Genomic DNA, 20,451 nt, shown 5'->3' on the forward strand with positions numbered 1-20,451 from the left:
GCTTATGTTTTTCAACCTAGCATTCAGTAAAACCTGAAGTTAGATAAATAAATGTAACTATTCCTTAAATTGCTGCTGTATGGCCTCGCCATAGGATGGGCCACCCCTTCCTTTCCCGTGTGTATTGTAAGAGGCGATCGAGGATTGGGCAGCAGTATCCATCTTAGAACATCACCGTAAGCCAAACTGCGTCTGCCAATCCGCCTGCCAAGCATGGCAACTACTGTGTCACGGGTGAAATTTAGTACTAATTAGTGCTAATACTAAAAAATGCTAAATCAAAAGATGGGAGGACGATTTACCTAAAGGATGGAGAAAGTCAGCCAGGGATAGAGGAAAGTGGCAGCAATTGGGGGATGCCTGTGTCGACAGACAACCTGACCAACATAATGGTTGCTAGTAAGCTAGCTTAGTAATAAGTAGTATGTAAGTTAAAGTAAAATTGTGGTTAGCGAATAAAGGCATTATTATTATTATTTAGTGCTAATACAACTCTTGAGGGAAGAGATTGTTAGTAATGGGGATCTAACAGCTCCATTGCTAGCAATATACTCTATCATATCACCTTGTTTAATTCTAATGGAGTTCTTCACAATGGGCTGACTGACCTGCATCTATCCCCATCAATCAATCATCCCTCACAGGTATCCCGCCAGCGTATACCGATAGCGTAGGCGGGATTACCATTTCATTATCATACATTAAAAAAAAACTATTAATTTTATACTCACTGGAGGACATGTTCCATTGCAGACAACATCTAACGTTGGATCGAAATTAGCACTCGCACTCGAATCAATCTGAAAACAGTGGATGGCATTTCCAATTAGTTTTCAACCGACTTCAAAAAGGGGGGAAAGGGATTTTTAGTGATGGAGTCTGAGAATCCCATTGCTAGCAATATACCCAACCAAGTCGATCTCCTCGCGATTCCCCCTGGAAACTATTATGGTTAATTCCTGATGAATTCATCATGATGGGCGAACTGGCCTGTTTTCATTCTCATCTATCACCTTTCACTGGTACTCCGCCAGCGTATCCCATTAGCGCAGGCGGGGTTACCATATCATTTTCACGCATCAAAAAAAACCGACTTCAAAAAGGAAGGAGGTCCTCAATTTTTTTATATTCACCTCCTAACTCCGTCATTTATAGACTGATTTTGAAAATTCTTTTTTACATTTGAAAATGTATACTTTTAGAGTGATCCTGTAAAAACTTTAACCAAAACGGTCTAGTAGTTTAGTTTTTAAATATAAATGAACTAATTTAGCAACGATTGATGTCGGTTTTTTTTTTGTAGAATATAATTTTACATTTTTTACATGAATAGCACCATGAACGTCACAGAATACACCAATAACGCCCAAGGTACTACTCATGCGTTGTTATTCCTGAAGACTATGTTGCTATGCCTTCGTATCCAGGTATTTGACTACCATATTCCATTTTTCAAACAGAAATACATCCATACAAGCATAGTTGTTTGGCGATAGTAACACTAGTGGAATAGAGGTATTACCCAAGCAGACGATTTTTAAATAGCACTTGTGATATTTAAATAAATAAACTCACGACTATAAGAACGATATGAGATAGTCAGAAGCTTTCTTATCTATTGCCTGCTATTTCTCTTTCTATACATTTGTATCTAAAATCGCCCATGACACCCCTAATACGTTACCATCTCCGAAGATTCTTCCAGAAAATTCCTTTTGTATTAAAAACAAAACTACTTTAAATTATTTTAATTTATTTTCAATTTATTTGAAATTACTCTCATTCTATATTATTTCCATACGAAAGTTTAAATTAATCTTACCTATTTTTTTTTTATAACAATGCGTACCTGTAGCGATGAGTCAATGAGATTCTCAGGTTCCTCCTGAAATATAAAACTGTTACAGGACTTGGCCCATTTAGATAACCAAATATATAATGGTTACGTGTAAAAGTAACAACGTTATTTAACAGGAACTTTTTCATAATAATTTGTTTATATTTGAGTTTAGTAACCTAATAGCAGAGGGATGGGCAGCAGTGACCCTTTTAAAACATCAACAAAGCCTAATGGCAGTTGCCAAGTGGAAAGGGGATTGTTAATAATGGGGTTCAGCAACCCTATTACTAGAAATATACCCTATCAGGTCGACCTCCACGCGGTTCTTCATGAAAACTACCGTAGTTCTTTAATACGTCACAATGGACTAACTGAATTGCTTTCATCCCCACCTACTCGTATCATACCTCATTGGTGGCCCGACAGCGTATACCGATAACACAGGCACTATTACATTTTCATACATTAAAAAGAAACAATATAATCCTGGAAATAATAACGTAGACGATGTCGCGGGTAAAAGCTGATATGAGTATAAAGCAAAGAAGAAAAGGGCATTGAAATTTTTTTTTAACATTGTCATATATTTATGAAATCTCTATTTTATTTTATGACACACATTTTCAATACATATAATTGCAAAATAATTCACCAGTAGGTAGTTATTGACCTAGCACTTTATCTATTTAAAAAAAAAAACAAGGAAACATTTTCTCAATTGCTTATAAACTATTTATGTCATAAAAATAAACATATTATTATTACTTGTAATAATGTTTCAATCACAAAAAAAAATTATCAGTCAGTATTGGGGGGAAAGGGATTGTTAGCAATGGAGTTTGACAGCCCCATTGCTAGCAATATGCCCCATTAGGTCGACCTCCACGTGGTTCCCCCTGGAAACCATCGTGAACAATTCTTGTTGAATTCGTCACGATGGGCCAACTGACCTGCTTCATCCTCACCTATCGTTCTTCACTGCTGCTCCGCCAGCGTATCCCGATAGCGCGGGCAGGGTTACCATTCCATTATCACTATTAAAAAAAATCAGTCAGTATTATCAGTATTATTACTTACAAGTTCTTCACAACTGTCGCTGGTGAGGTTGTAGTGGTTGCAACTCAAGGAGAGCCATTGAAGATCGACCTAAAAGAATATAAAAGAATCATTAACTTATGTAACGTTGATTTTTTTATCATTATTATACCTTACTTTATGTCGTTCATGGCTGATTAACACTTTAAAATCTAGCTTGTCATCCCCATAAAACTGCAGCTTTTAATGGTAGCTTCCGACATCAAGCCACAAAATGTTGGAACAATATACCACCTCTCATAAGACTGATCGCCACTAAGTGTTTCAAAATTAATTTACAAAAAAATCTTAATTGAGAGGCAAAAGTTTGATATTTCAACAAGTTACCTCTAGGATCCATTTGTCTGCTAGATAAAGTGACATATCTGTCTGTTTACTGTATAGATAATCTGGTAGTATATTGTTTTATTGTTACCCTATTCCCTTTAGCCTCAACAGAATATCAGTGCTTTGCTCTTTTGAGGGCGAAGCAATAAACTGAGTTGTGACCATTTTGTATTGTTATGGCACACGCACAAAAGAAAATTGTACTTGGCTTTATGTATTTTATTTAATCATTTATATTATCTCGCTTTTTATGTATATCTATATATGTTATAATTTGTGTGCTGTAAGTAATGCAAATAAATTATCTATCTATCTATCTAAAATATAAAGCTATATAAAAACGAAGTATGAATTCGTACTATCAGACCACAGTCCAGTTCTGTTCCAGCCACAATCAATCTCTAAATATTTCTAATCACCAGACCGAGATCGGACCGAGAACGAACCATGACCAACATAAATTGTCAATTATATTGTCAAATTAATAAATATTTTTATAACTATTATTATTTACTATTAACAAATACTTAAATAATTATTAAACTCAATAATTAAAACCAAAATTAATAATTGACGAAAAACCTATCGGCATAAGTCAACCTGAATACATAAAACATTTTAATAAATTTGTAATTTGAGAAAAGAAAACATATTAGATGCCCAGCTCTATTTTTAAGTGCAAATATCACTAAAACCAAACAAGATTTTGTTTTAAATTGGTGACAATTTAAGGGTGCGATGTGGAATGAATGAAGGAAATTACACTAATATGCCTGTATTTTCTCTTGTGTGTATAAAAGTAGAAATCTTATCATTTTTCTTTCATTTAGTTTCTATCATGATTCTACAGCAGCGGAGGGTATCTTTATTTAGCTATTAGCGTAAATTTACTGGGTACAGAGGAATAACACCTGAGTTCTCAGGAATGGCAACGCATGAGGGGTATCATGGGCGAAACAGTATACTCTTATGTCCATGGTACTGCTCATGTCTATAGGCGACGGTTACCACTTTCCATCAAGTGGGCCGTCAGCTATATTGCCATTCTAAGTTGTATAAAACAAAAAGGTCAAGCACCTGTATCTACTTACCGGCGTTGGAGTACCATCATCGTTGGACACTATGGTGACAAGTGTAGCATTTGTGAAGTCGTGATAAGTAACGTTCTCTGGTCTCAACTGAGTAATGAAAACAAAAAAAGACACATATAAGCTAACCTTACTAAGTCCCATTGCTAACAATATACATAATATTGGTAACAATGGGACACTTTGTTTCCATTACTAACAACTCCCTTCCCCTATAAGGAAGTGTTCTGCCAATGTAACTGAATATTTTACCAAAAAAAAAACATGGATCGAAAAATGATAAAAAAAATTTAGTACTAAAAGTCTTTAAGAAATAAAACCTTACTTAACATTATAAATATGACAGTGAGTTTGTTAGTTACCTTATAGCGCCTTAACATCTTAATTCATCATTATGAAATTTGGTATACACGTATTATATGAAATACATAGACAGTGAACATATCCATATTATACTGACGAAGTCGCGGGTAAAAGCTAGTAGTTACATAATCCTTACTATTGTTTCAAATATAAAATTAAAATTGTCAATTTGTTAACTCTTGGCACCTTAACAGCTCTACATCTGCACGTATAATTTGGGATGAAAGATATAGACTTTTTATATTTCTGATTAACACATCCCAAATACAAATTACGACTTCACGGTTGAAACATGAATGCGATAGAGGTACGCAAGCAAACGACTTTTGTACAAAGTCTCCCTCTAGTAATTAATATTTATAAAAAAAATATATTATTTACCTCAACACAGTCGACAGCTACGTTGACGGTGTCATTTGTAACGGCCATGTGCAATTTGTGCCAACCAGGTGAGAACAACTGCAAAACATGGTGATGATGAACCCTGATGATTTCATATAATCATTCTATAATACAACATTTGATATATTTGCTCCATCATCATTTCAGTTAAAAAATAATAAAAAAGTTAACAATGCGCACGTGACATATCTGGTGTTACAGGCGTCCATATCCCGTTTACCGTCAGACCGGCTGTATGCTTGTTTGCGACTAAAGTAATATAAAAAGTTTTATACTTTACACATACTACTGCACAAGCATATAGTATAGTGCTTGTACATAATTGCGAAAGTTCGTAAAAATGAATGGATGTATGAGTAGATATTTGTTACTTTTTCATGTAAAATCTACTGGAATAGACTCGAATGAAATTTGGTACATAAGTAGATTATATCCTAATTAAGCACATAGAATAGTTTATGTACTGATTCACGTGAGAGAAGCCGCGGGATATAGCTAATAATATCATATAATTGATATAATGAAGTTCCATCAAAAAATCACAACGTAAACAGTAAACAATTTAAGCAGTTAAATTGACAAGTCTCTCTTAGATACTGCCATAAACATAAGCCTCTCTTACAGACTGCAATTACATTTACTTGTTCTTTTTTAATATTTACAGCTTCGAAATGAATAACTTGCAACATAAAAAAGTCTACAATATTATTTTATACTTTTAACGAGTTGGTTCTTAGTATAAAAATATACATAATATATATATATATATATATATATATATATATATATATATATATATATATATATATATATATATATATATATATATATATATATATATATTTACAACACAGGGGGCAAACGAGCATGCGGCTCACCTGATGGTAAGTGACTACCGCCGCCCATGGTCACCCACAACACCTACGGCATTGCAGGTGTGCTGCCGGCCTTTTAAAAAGGAATATGCTCTTTTCTTGAAGGTTATGTTGTCGTATCGGTTCGGAAATACTGCTGCTGGAAGTTGATTCCAAAGAGTGGTTGTGCGTGGGAGAAAGTGCCTTGAAAAACGCACGGTGGAGGAGCGCCGAGGATATTGTAGTTACAATATCTATATACCTACTGGTCCGATAACGAATATGGTAAATATTAGCAATATCGGAATAAAGCATGATCAAAATAAATATGGATATCCGTTTGGTATGAGCAACATCGAAATGGATGATTTTTCCGCCACCAATGTCAAAAGAAACTCGATATATAGATATCGGAGCGGTACTGATACGTATTACTCAAACCTAATTATTAATCATACCTCCTCACTCCCAAAAACGACCCTAGTCCCTTGAACAAAAACGGCAAGTTTCTTGGCATTAGGCAAAAGAGTCAATGAAAACTGTAGATTCTTGGAGCGGGCTCTGATGAGACTCCAAGGTCTTCGTTGGCCGCGACTGTTGAATGTGCCGACCACACTGAAATGCTGAGGTAGGCCGTTGGGGAACACTTGTCTGCAATTTGAAGATAAAACTTAGATTGTTGTCTGTTCGCATAAATAAATGTAGATGCAATATTAAGATGCCACTTTTATTGCTACTGTTCAATAAATGCTTAAATAACATCATGTATCTCTGAATAACTACTAAATAAAACAAATATGCCATGTGGTCTGTGGCATAAAATAAGCTACCCTTTCCTTTCCCGTAAATTTCGTAAGAAGTAACTAAGAGAATTTACTGATCAAGAAATTAGAAGCAGCGACCCTCTCAAAATATCATCAAAGGCTAACTACGGTCGCCAATCCGCTTGCCAAACGTGGCGACTACTACCAAAATCCCACAAGGTAGAAACCTGTATTCAGCAGGCATACAGTTAACGGCTGATATCATCATCATTTCTGAATAATTAGGTAATTCTCTACCCAAAGGTCGTCTGGAAGAGATTGCTTAGCGATAAGGCCGCCTTTTGTATCATTTCTTATTACAGTTAAATGTATTTACTATTTTATAAATGGTGCAATAAAGTGTATATAAATAAATAAATAAATAATATCAGGGTACCACCGTCTTAGATTTACAATGACTTCTCCTATTAATAGGACTTATTGTATATTGAAATATAGCAATTGCAGTTGAGTATATAATAACAATTTACTCTGCCCCTATCATTCTCAGAATATTATTGGATTTCGTGATGACTCAGACCCAACGCGTCAGGAACATATGTACCTTTTTTTTCGGATCGTTACATAAAAATAATGGGGGCACGTCTCCTATAACATGTCTATTAGTACATGTATTGTATTTTGGGCTAAGATAGCCAGTACAATTTATAACATAGCTTGCAATATACCCTATCAGCTCTACTTTCACTTGGTCCACCGTGAAAACTCTCGTGATTAATACCAGATGAGGGATAGGAGCAATTGATGGGAACGAGAATTAACAACCTCGGGCTCCCTTTTGAAAACCATCGTAGATAGATATATACTCTTTATTATTTCCTCCAAGAGATTACAATAATAAACTTATTATAAATATAAACAATTACAAAAAATAATCACAATGAGAAAACAATGGGCGACCTTATCGCTAAAAGCGATCTCTTCCAGGCAACCTTTGGATGGAGAGGAGTAATTATATACAGTTTGATCGGAGGCACAATGAAATTCTATTATTTCTTAATATACAGATATGATGCATGTAATAATGTTAATTATATATCCCTACACATTATATACACTTATATACTATTATATATTATTATCGTAGTTAACTTATAAAGAATTCATCGCGATAGGCCAATTGGCCTGCTTTCATCCTGGCCTATTACTGGGGTCCTACCAGCGTAAACCGATAACATTGGTGAGATTATTATTATTCCATTATCATTTGAAAAAGTCAAATGAAACCATGTGGGGTTGCCATTTTACTTTCATCCATTAAAGAAAATATATAAAGGGGTGGTGTTTTTTCTTATCTTATCCTATCCTTATCTATTTTCTTTACTTACTGTAAAGGTAAAGTCAGGTTAGCGCCATCTTTTATCCTGTAAGCTCTCTGCAAATACTGCGAGCCTTGTACCAACGACACTCCGGCGGTTTCAGGTCGGTCGAGCTTATACACAGCTATCAGGTCCACTGTCTGGAAGTCCACGTCACCAGGACGAAGCGACGAACATGGTGCGATGATTGGAAACGGAGCTACTGTCGTAAAATTATCTGTAACAAGTGGAAAATATTGGTAGAAGTTTATTTATTACTAGCTCTTGTATCCTATGTTTTGAGTTAAGGTAAAACCCACACGTGTTTAAGTTTGATTTAAACCTGTTTTTACGTTTTATTAAACAGTTATTTTCATATATTTCTCTTCTTAAGAATCTCTCTCAGAATATTTGCATAAAAATTAGCCGAATTTGCGCAGCCGTTCTCAAGTTTTACGCTCGACAAATCATTTAACGAATAATTTTAATTTACAAAAAAGAAATAAATTAATGTAAAAAATACCCGGTATCGGTCTTAGATAGAGACGCAGTCAACCCGATCGAGTAGCAGCTTGTCTACCTTGATTTTGATAGGTGAAAACAGAGTAGTAACCTCACCTTCGCTAACGATATACGTTAAAGGGGCACCACTGGTGCCCCGCTAACTTATATAGAGAGGATGAATAAGAATGAAAGCAGATCAGTTAGCAGCACATCGTGATGAATTCCATAATTCTATAATTCACGATCGTTTCCGGGGGAACCGCTTGAAAGTCGGCCTAATAGAGTACGTTACTAGTAAGAAGCTGTTAAGCCCCATTACTACCAATTCCTATCTACCCATCTGCATTGGTGTCCTGGATAATGGGCACCAAGGTCCAAAAGGCGTCAGGAGTAAAACTTTAATAAAGAATCATGAAAGTTAATATGCCAAGGTCAAATCGTTTCAAAAACTTTTCGAGTTTATGACCAGTACAGATAGTGGTTTTACGATCTCGTAATGCCTACAGCGCTCCGGTAATTAAGAGAAATATAACGACATTCCTTTTATTAAAATTTAGAAAGCGTGTGTTATATATTTTGTACATATAAGCTCATTTAAACTTTAGTATTTATTTTACTTATTTATATTTTTTATTTAGGATAAGCAAGCTGAAGTAGCAATGGGCTGGTGACATAGCACAAAGAACCGACAACCGATAGGGAAGAAAGGTTCTTGAGTGGTGACCGCGTACGGGCAAACGCAGTGTAGGACGACCCCCCACTGACCTCCTCGCAGCCTGCTCTGGTAACTACATTAATTCCGATTATTGAATGCACCACGAGAGATCAACTGATTTCATCCTCACCTATCATCTCATTGGTGCCCCGGCAGCGTATACCCATAGCGCAAGTGACATTACCTTTTTCTATCCCATAAAAAACTTTATCCTCGTCACGCCGATGAAGTCACGAGTGGAATTCCTATCAAAATAAACAGAATACTATAAAAGAAAAACAAAATTACGATTTCAACGAATAACAGTGACAAAATACCTAAATAAACAACGGGCTGTAATTATCGATGCCTTTATATTTAATTGCCTACGAGAGGAACCGCTTTGTAATTTATGCACAGTAGTATTTTACAATTGTGAATACACGAAAATACTCTCGAAATGTAGCTCACTAAAAATACAGACCCTGAATTTCACTGTTGTAATAATGAGCCGGTTCAACGTTCTTTAGACTATTTGCTAATGGATGAAACATGTCGACGATTAATTAGGTCCTTGCATGCTTCTATTACTAGACAGTAGTCGCTGTCATAGTTGGTACTCATCGTACACATAACATGTACGCGTAGTGCTGTCAAAAATATTACTATTATAATAAAATTGTAAGTAAATGGTGTCTGTACATGGACGATAAAAAAAATCTATATTATGTATTTATTTAACTCTTTATTGCACCAGAAACATAAACATAATCAATTACAATTAAATAATTCAAGCGAAATACAGTAACATAAATACAGATTGAAATATATACATAAAGATTCAAAAAACGATCTTATCGCTAGTGCAATCTCTTACAGACAACCTTTGGTTAGAGAATATAGAAGTGGGTAAATGGCGCTAGAGTGAATTAATAACTGTTTCGTGCATAAAATACAAAAACGTATATTGCAGAAAAATATTAAAAAACATACAATTTATTAACCTACTATATATAATACATAAATACATATATAGTACACACAAGGAAATATGACAAATCCAGTCAAAAAATTACAGAAGGATAATAAATAAATAAATAAAAAGAAGAACTACAGTGAAAGAAAATGTGATTTGACTTGTCCTTCAAACCAAGCTAAGTGAGCACTCCGTATAGAGGATGACAGCATACGAGTATTATATGTTCCATAGGCTCACTACCTGAACGGAAAAGGATTTGGTGTAGTACACGGAGGTATGTGAAGGGGTTTTTAGATGAAGACTAGTTGAGGTTCGCGATTCTTAATAAGAGAAATAGAGGCAATTTTTTTTTTTATTTTCGTCTTTTTATATGTTTGTCACGTCATTACACGTCAGACTTACTTTCTTATTACAGATATGATAAGTAAAGATGTTACCTGGTAATTCACCATTGCTCGCTGGATACGGTGATATCAAACCCACAAAGATCACTAACCTGAAATAGAAATAATCTTATATATATAAGCAATGGCTGTCTATATAAATATATTGAATGAATCTTTTGCAAGTTGATCATGTTAAATTAGTTAAACGAAGAGTTTGACAATTAAAACAAAATTTCTAATTGTTGTTTTTAATGGACAATTAGTATAAATAATTAATGCTCAATGTATTTTTTGTAATACAATTATAACATTTTTGTATGTTTTTGGGTTTACAATGAATTAGTCATTAATCTAAACTCTAATTAGACCATAAATACAGAATTAGTACCTAGAGAGAAATATATTTTTATTTAAATATAATAAAAAAGTTTACAACTAGCCAATTAACAATGTCAATTAACAATTGAAGGGTAGGATATAACAATGAATTTACAGGGTATAGAGGAAAGACACCTGAGTCCTCAGGAATGGCAACGCATGGGGAGTATTATGAGTGAAACAGTATACTCTGTTATATCATATATCTTAGTACTGCTCATGTCTATAGGCGATGGTTACCACTTTCCATCAGGTGGGCCGTCAGCTTGTTTGCCATTCTAAGTTGCATAAAAAAAACTATGTACATTTTTTATCAAATTTAAAGCAGACTGATCAAAACATTCCGACAAAAAAATTCAATGTTGTTTGTATTAGTAGACTGTCTTTTAAACTTGAAAATACTAGTCTATGTCGAGGTAGACGCATCGATCTCGACATTTTCCTATACCCATTTTCTAGCATTGTCTAGTATAATGGGAATTTTATGAATTTACTATGTTTTCGTTTTGTTTGTTGTTTGTTTACTTTGTTTGTTTTCTCAGTGCAAAATGAATAAAGCGAAATTTTAAAAATAATATTTTCTACTACTTTGTAAGGAATTTCAAAACAAAAATTTAGGAAAACCATTTTTTTTTTTTGCTTTTTTCTAACTAAGCATTTTTAAAGCTGATTTCTAATCTTGAATAGATATTTCAATAAAACTAAGAGCGATTTATAAAAATCCCATGTCACAATGTTTGTCATACATATCAGCCGGTAATTGTCTACTACTGCTTATAAGCCTTCCCTATAAGCGGAGTATTGCCAGTAGTTGCTAAACTTGGCAAGCAGGTTGGCAACCGCAGTTAGGTTTTTAGTAATGATTTAAGAGGAACGCTACTGCCCATCTCTATACCATTAAATTCCCTTCGCCATTTACGACACCCATGGGAAAGAAACGGGTGGTTTATTCTACGGCGGGGCCACACGACGTTCGTGCACTTTAAACTCTGAGTCCGCTTAACTGATTTCAATTAAATTTTGTAAATATGTATTATTTACCTACCCAAGATAAAATATAAGATACTTTTTATCCCTGTGAAAATAATGTTCCGATAGTTGGTAGTAGGTGGCGAAACAATGTTTTCCGGGTCAGCTAGTAAATAAATAAGCAAATAGACTATGACAATGAATAATACGTAAAACACGCTATCAACATGGCGGCCCACTTTCTGAACATTAAATCTCGATTGGGTCAACAAATAATAATTGGTGGCTACTAGTGGCACAGACGTGACCCATTTTGTTCAACCTTCAACAATCAATCGGCTACTTATTTTGTCCATTGCAACGGAAATGTCTCTTGGAATAACGGCTAATAGTTTTAATTTAAAAGGTCAAGGTCATGAACACTTTTAGATGACGATATTATTAAGTCTTTACTTATAATTATATTATATTTTATTATTGAGTTAGGTTTTCACATTCTCGACTTGTGTCTCCTTTAAATATATACCATCCCGTCTTGTAACTTACAGGAAAAAAATATATATATATATATATATATATATATATATATATATATATATATATATATATATATATATATATATATATATATATATATATATATATACATATATCTCCCCTATTGATATTTTTTTATGACCTTTTTCTCCTACCTTGACCCCTCCTTTGGTGTTTACTGAATTTTAAAAGTGGTTATCTATATTTTATTAACTTTACTTAAAATTTTTAATTGCATTCAAAAATTTCACATTTTTATTAATTTTGAATTTTTTAGTATCATTGCTAATTTTGAACTGATTTATATAGAACTTTTTACTATCTATAGGTTTTACTCCCGTGTTGATTTTTTATGAGTCTTGCTGCGATCGAAGCTTCTATTTTTACTATATCAAATCTTAATCAATAAAAGAATTATTTAAACATATAGATACTTGTAATCGATTGTTTGATGGAATTTGGAAATCATCACTCGGATTATTTTCGACTTTGATTAGTAGTTTCTATAATCAAATTGTATTGAAATGTTTAGCTGTATCTTATGTTGGTAATTCTATAAATAAATAAATAATTTGTCGATTTATTTTTATTTACAGCTTCAGGCGTTAATTAAAAAAAATTAGTTATCACACTACTGGGCAATGACTCTCTCCTTTAAACATAAGCCAAATAAAATTGGCGCGAAAAATAAATGCAGTTGGGACTTTTTTAACAAATATCTGAGATGGATCTTAAATTTATAAGTATAGAAATATATTTGCCTACAAGCACTTCTCTCTAAGCATGAATAATATGAATACCGATCAGATATTTATATATTGGGTTCCTTACCCATTTCGATATCGACCATATCGAAAAAAATATCTATTTTTGAATACGTTATAATTCTTTTATCCAATATTATTTTTTGGATAATAGACTTTTAACATATTCATTATTAGACCAGTATATAGATATTGTAACTAAAATATATAGATATTACTATATATTACCCACCCTTACTTCTCTCCAGTCTGCGCTAGCAACAGTCAATGTCTGAGTTGGACGCATCCGCCAATTGATAACCGCTTATTGAAGTGATTCAGCGCTTATTAACAATTTAGCGGCCAGTGGCCACTTATTTGCATCACATCTATCTGCACATGCAATTACTAATACGTAAGCAACACATAATTTAGACATTAAATAAAACTACTAGAGTTTTGTTAGTCACATTGTGCACTTTAAAGTTCGTACAATAGTATACCCATATCTAAAGTATCTAAGAGTATTTCTATTTTTTTTTTTTACTTTGACAGCTGGATTCGTAACATTCATTTTAGATAAGGAAGTATATATAAATTAATAATATATATAAATTGATAATGTGAAAGAGAGAAAAATAACCTGTATGTTAGAACGAGATAGACAATAGGACAATAATTTGCACAATATATGCTCAAAGCTGATTTTGCAAATGTATGAACAAATATGATAATAAATGAAAAATGAAATAAATATATATAATAAATGAAATATGTGTGTATGTTTTACGTTTTGAAATAGAATTAATTATTAGTTTCAAATGAATGTAGTTTGTTAGAATTACGTAACACTTAGTAAATGAGAGTTAAACTACACTTGGATGTAATATAAATAACAGAGGAAATCCTTACCACTACATGTTTTACATGTAAGTACACTTTGAAACATTTTCTTATTTAAACACAATACTTAGAACCATAACAAGTATTTTGTATATAAATCGACGGGAAAAATTGTGACATTTAAACTAATTAATACTTTGAAACCTAACGAACCAACATAATAAACTTTGAAACTTTGTACACGAGTACCTATGAAAATGTAATCAGACCAGCTTCGTGCGAATCCAATGATTTTATAGAATTGATTTACTACTGTCATTTATGCCCCATCTGTTAGTGTTATTAATTAAAATGGCCATTAATAAAATATACCTATCTACAATATAGCAGCAAATCTAATTCATTCAATGATTTTTGAGATAATGCAATTACATACAGATAGATATCTAAGAATTAAGCGTATTACTAAATATATATAGAATGTATCTACAAACATGTACAAACATTTTACTTTTTTCTTCTCACCTCAATCCCCCTCCCCCCTCACCTCAATACTTTTTATAATAATATCAAATGCGTGTACTTTCTGTCCTGAGTATCCAATTTCTGTTAAACTCCTGTCCTAAACTCTAAAATGCCTATTTGGAATCTATTGCAAAAAAAATTACAACATTTTAATAATTTGCTCTACAAATGCAATATGCAGTAATACAATCTGAAGTTGTGTTTAGAGTCACTTTAGTTTTCTTAGATAAAATGTTGCAGCTACATTTTTCGCAAAATAGAACATATTATATTTCTACCAATTTCTTCACACTATTTACCTATACATATATTTAATCTAATAAATATGCAAAAAACAATCTCTTTTAGTATTCAGATAATGAGACAAAAATAATATGTACATAAAAAAAAAATAAAGAATAAAGTCTGATGCAAATACTCAAATAACTAACAAAAAAAATAGAAAAAAATATAGTTTCAACTGAAAGTATTGAAACCATAAAATACCCGGTCAAAAGCTGTTAAGGCTTGTTTTTGCTTAATACAAGCTGTAAAAAGACAATTGTATTTTTACGATCAACATTTTTACGGCAATTTGGCGGGATGAAATCATTGACTCATTTGAATCAATGTTCAGCGAATAAGCGCCAACAACATGTCTTTGGCAATTTTTTGCCAAAAGCGTGTTATTAAAATATATACCTAAATTGATATTTCATATTCTTGCATAACCTTACATATATATTTTTCGACAATTGTATATATTTTTCCGGGAAATAAATACTTACTTAAAAAAACAGACCACAATTCAACAAACATTCTCTATTTTTCACATATGTAGCATAATTTTTGTATTATAAATCCTAATTACTTTAATTAATAACGTCTAACAGCTAAAACACCTTTTTTTAAAACATTAATTAGCATTAATATATTTATCAATTATCATAAACCGAAAGTAGAGCAAAGGAATAAAAAATACATACGTATACAGCCGCATCCTTACTGACCAGTGAGATAACACAGTTGCATAATTCTTTATTTAAAAAAAAAGTTTTTCATTCACCACAGAAACACAAATTAAATTCGGAAAAATTTCAAATTAATTTAACGGGACCCGCCACCGAGTACATTAGGAGCCGTGCTGGCTATGCCAAACGATTGAACAGAGATTTGTCTCGGCCACTACTGCTGATATATATCAATTAATTTATTTCATGACAGCCTTTTTAATGTTCCACAGTCTGTATTGTAGTGCATAGACTATGCCTGAGTAATAAACGAGCGATATTCCAAAATTAAATTACTACAATATACATACTAAGTCTTAAAACTACATCAAGATATTCGTATTTCAAAAAGTTAATTATTTTTTACATCACTGAGGTTAGGATATCTGAAGTGATCACAGACGTGACCTATGCAGAGATTTTTTTTTTGATGGGTGAAAATGGTATGGTAACCCGGCCTGCGCTAACGGGATACGCTGGCGGAGCACCAGTGAAGGGTGATAGATGAGAATGAAAACAGGCCAGTTAGCCCATCATGATGAATTCATCAGGAATTAACCATGAGAGTTTCCAGGGAGAACCGCGAGGAGGTCGACCTTGTTGGATATATTATTAGTAATGGAATTCTCAGTCTCCATTACTAACAATCCCCTTCCCCTCCCTATACAGAGGTAGAAAGCCTTGTATTCTACCCCTACATATAATACATAAACATCGTGAATTCAAATCTGGCCAACTATTCTATTTAAACCAAACTATATGTATAGAGTTTAGGCAATACTCGAACTAAAGCTTCTGACTACCCCATTAAAGATTATAGTTATTTTACTATCTACTTAGTTTTTACCCCTTATTTCGTACGCGTGGATTTCAGAAATAGGTAAACTAATGAAATGGATCTTATCTAAATAGTATAACAAGATAAAATGTATACTGGATTTTAAGTTAGACCTTCAGGTACACAAATGTGAAAACTGCATCCAATTTGGTACAGTAATTTTTACGAGATGCTGAACATATAGACAGACAGACAGACATTTAGATAAACAGACAGATAGATAATCTGGAAGACAGAGAAAATTAAAAAAATATGTTAAGTATTTTGGCTTCTGCTCTGACTACTCTTATTAAGACCCCTTATACTCACATTCTTCTATGTATAGACATCGACTAGTTACATTTGTATTATATCAGTAAGATTTATAACGTCAAACAACACAGTGAAAATCTTTGCACGAAGCCATCTAAATGTATATTAATTTATTTAAACTTTAATGCACAGTGAAATTCTATTTACATTTGGGGAAATTAACACTGGTCAGTGTTCTACCAGTCAACTATTGTATATTCTTGTGTTTCTGTTCTGCCACCAAGCAACTAAGCTTAAATATTTTTTAGACTGTGATACAGCTGTATTTCCGTTTTAAGGGCCAGTTATAGTGAAATTAGCTAACTCAGCAATCGTTGTTTTACCATATACATTATTTCGAGAACTATACATGAAAATTTATCGTACTACAATTATTATATTCGATTACCATCTTACAACCCTATTACGGCATATAAAAATCGCGATTAAAAACAGAGGTTGATCGTAAAGCGAGTAAATTTGAATTTGTATATATTTTTCAATGCTAAATCATAATAAAATAAAAATAAAAATTTTGTCAAAAAATTAAAAAAAAAATATTTAGGGGTGGGTCAGCCTTATCATTGAGGGGATATGAAAAATAGATGTTGGCCGATTCTCAAACCTACCCGATAGGCATACAAAATTTCATGAAAATTGGTAAAGCCGTTTTATAGGAGTTTGGTAACAAACACCGCGACACGTGAATTTTAAATAATAGATTACAAGCTTCTCAGTTACAAATCCGACATAAGTTCTTAGGAATAACGACATATTAGAAATCACTTCTTCTGTGACGTTTAATATACATAATTCATGTTGATAGCCAATCATCCATCCGGTTGTCCATCAGGTAGGTCGTCAGTTTTTTTTATTTTTTTTATTCTAAACTTATAAAAAAAAATAAGCATCCATAAAGCACAGATGACCTAATAGTTATAAATAAACGTGTAAATGCTTTTAATAAGAAGATGATTCGTATTAATTTAACAGATAGTGTTTCTGTCTGTTAATTGCTGGATTACATTATTATAAACTATCTCTCGTTCTAAATAAAATAATACAAGCAATTGTTGTGCTAAATTTAACAAAGAGTGCTAACTAAATTTATTTTACTCACATTTCTGCCGAGAAGTAGCCATGTTTGATTGATATTATTTAAGGGCGAAGGGTGGTATTATGGTAGTGAAAATACAGGAATAGAATATAATAGAAAACATTTATTGCCAGTAAACACACAATTACAATATAAAATATAAATAACAAATACAAAAGGTGTCCCATACTAGGCAAAAGGAACCGGCTCAGCTGATGCTCATGATGATGTGCGTGTCCAAGCGCAATGTGAACAGCTGCACAGCGCTGGTTTTCAACCAGTCCCTCTCTTAACAAAACATAACCAAAGTGCAGGGTACCACTGTAAATTGCTTCTTACAAGAAATATTTCTCAAACAATATACTAATTAAAAAAAAAGGAAAGAAGTACAGGACACGCAAGCATAATATCTTGGATCTCAGAAAGAGCAATACCAACCATGGATTAATCATGGGCGTCACAGTATATTCTGTAGTGTATATGGTTCAAGTGTACAGGCGACAATTACTTGTTTTAGGCTGTATAAAATATTGTCTGAGCTGTATAAATACACATTAAAAAATTGCACTCACATTAAATGAGTGTATGTCGTATAATGTGTAGACAGTGTCAAGGATAAATATAGGACGTCTTCCGAGAAAGATGCTAAAAGTATGCCACAATGAACACGCATAGAATGCGACCGATAAGTCCATACCTATAATCTGTGTTTACTGATTTTTCCCCGTGACTTTGCCCGCGCGAATTATACATATTAAAAACTACCCTATGTGTTAATCCAATATACGTTCAATTAAAAAATAAAAAAAAAACATTTTCATATTTTATATTTATGAAATTATTAAGATTATAATACTACTAATATGGGGGGAAAGGGATTGTTGAGACTGAGAATTCCATTGCTAGCAATATACCCAACCAGGTCGACCTCTTCGCGGTTCTCCCTGGAAACTATTATGGTTAATTCCTTATGAATTCATCATGATGGGCTAACTGGCCTATTTTCATTCTCATCTATCACCCTTCACTGGGGCTCCGCCAGCGTATCCCGTTAGCGCTGGCGGGGTTACCAAAACATTTTCACCTATCAAAAAAAAATCTAATAATGTAGGATAATACTGTTTTAAAATATCAACATAACTCAAAAGTTGGCCAAAAAAAAGAAATAAAAATCTCATTAGTTTTTTAAATATTGATTTTAACACATTCTCTTAAATTGTCCTCTCTATGACCATTCTGTTCTTTTTAATTCCCTCCTTTCCCTCCGTATTCCCTTACCTACATCAGTTCCAGTATTATTGTTTCTTGATAATTTAGAAGTATATAATTTGATTTCATCTTTTATTCTTATCAATAATATTAAGTTGTAAATTATCTTATTTTATGTACTTTTCATATACATATATATTTTTAAGGTTAAATATATTGTAATTTCTATTTAGATATCTGTCCTTTTCCTTATATTATCCATCATTCAACTTTTCTGATCCTTATCCTAAATTCCTTCGTTCAAAATTCCTTCCCTAAAATGCTGTTTCCCAAACTTTGTTTTTGGCGGATGCATTTTGTGCCGTGCCATAAGAAAAGAAAAAAAAATATTGATTTTAAGAGAGTTTAAATATTTATAATATTTTCTTGAGATTCTTGTGAAACAAGCACTTGTAAGTAATGCGTTAGCATCTCTATATAATTTATAGGTCGACATTTTCAGCTTAAACTAACGCACAGAAAATCACAGTATAATGCAATAACGTAGGTACTACGTCACAAAATAGTGAAGTGCATTTGGAGGGTGCCCGCTGTAAACAGTTTACACACGTAACTACAATTTTAAATTTCTTATCACTACATATTATAAAACAAAGCCCTCCGCCGCGTCTGTCTGTTCGCGATAAATTAAAGACCTACTGCACCGATTTATACTGTTTTCACCAACGGATTCTCGAGAATGGTTTAATATATAATTTATTAAAATTTATAAAACTTATCAAGTTATATGAAAAAAATGGCGTCGGAAAAAATAAGCCGCCGTCAACGAAAACGCTACCTAAACCCTTTAAAATATAACAAAATAATGTATGATGGAATTATGTATCTTATATAGGTCTAAAGAAAAGTCCGCGATGGACATTTTTACTTTTGATACTTTAAAAAATAAGCAATTATAAATAATTTAATTGGAAAGCTTTGTATATATTCTTTGTATGTATTCTTACCATTTTAAATACGTTAGTTGGCTTGAGCATTTTCTAAAGATTATTTTCCCTTTACACCATGCGAATTAAATGAATATCTTAGGAGATAAAGCCATATTAAAGTTTAGGTTGTGTATCAATATAAAGTAATATTAAGTATAACGAGAAAAATGATTGATTTTTGTTTATTACGATTTAATTCCAAAACTATACAACCAATTTTACCGAAAACTACGTCTCCTCGGATTAACATAGGCTTTATTTATATTTTCTGTAAAAAAAACCCGTGTGAAGCCAATGCAGGTTGCAAGTGTTTTATAAAGTTTTGTATGGAAACAAGTTTAAGCACACTTCCACAGGATTGACAGGCATTTTGAAAATATTTCGAAGCTT

General features: G+C 32.8%; 1 protein-coding gene across 1 annotated transcript in view; it reads right to left on the reverse strand.

Annotated features, from left to right (window-relative positions):
• The window catches only part of LOC113511104 (collagen alpha-1(IX) chain-like), a 28,605-nt gene extending 12,789 nt beyond the window's left edge, over window positions 1–15,816 (reverse strand). The window contains exons 1-9 of the mRNA XM_026894694.3: window positions 15,615–15,816; window positions 10,706–10,764; window positions 8,122–8,329; window positions 6,428–6,620; window positions 5,095–5,172; window positions 4,354–4,440; window positions 2,918–2,986; window positions 1,850–1,885; window positions 732–800 (exon numbers count right to left, since the gene is read on the reverse strand). Coding sequence (XP_026750495.2) covers window positions 732–800; window positions 1,850–1,885; window positions 2,918–2,986; window positions 4,354–4,440; window positions 5,095–5,172; window positions 6,428–6,620; window positions 8,122–8,329; window positions 10,706–10,764; window positions 15,615–15,628 — 813 coding nt within the window. The 5' untranslated portion in view covers window positions 15,629–15,816. The remainder of the gene's footprint in view (window positions 1–731; window positions 801–1,849; window positions 1,886–2,917; window positions 2,987–4,353; window positions 4,441–5,094; window positions 5,173–6,427; window positions 6,621–8,121; window positions 8,330–10,705; window positions 10,765–15,614) is intronic.
• Window positions 15,817–20,451: the final 4,635 nt, after the last annotated feature.

This window comes from Galleria mellonella, unplaced genomic scaffold (assembly GCF_026898425.1).
Source record: "Galleria mellonella isolate WM207_F2 unplaced genomic scaffold, CSIRO_AGI_GalMel_v1 utg133, whole genome shotgun sequence".
In the NCBI taxonomy this organism is placed as follows: domain Eukaryota; kingdom Metazoa; phylum Arthropoda; class Insecta; order Lepidoptera; family Pyralidae; genus Galleria; species Galleria mellonella.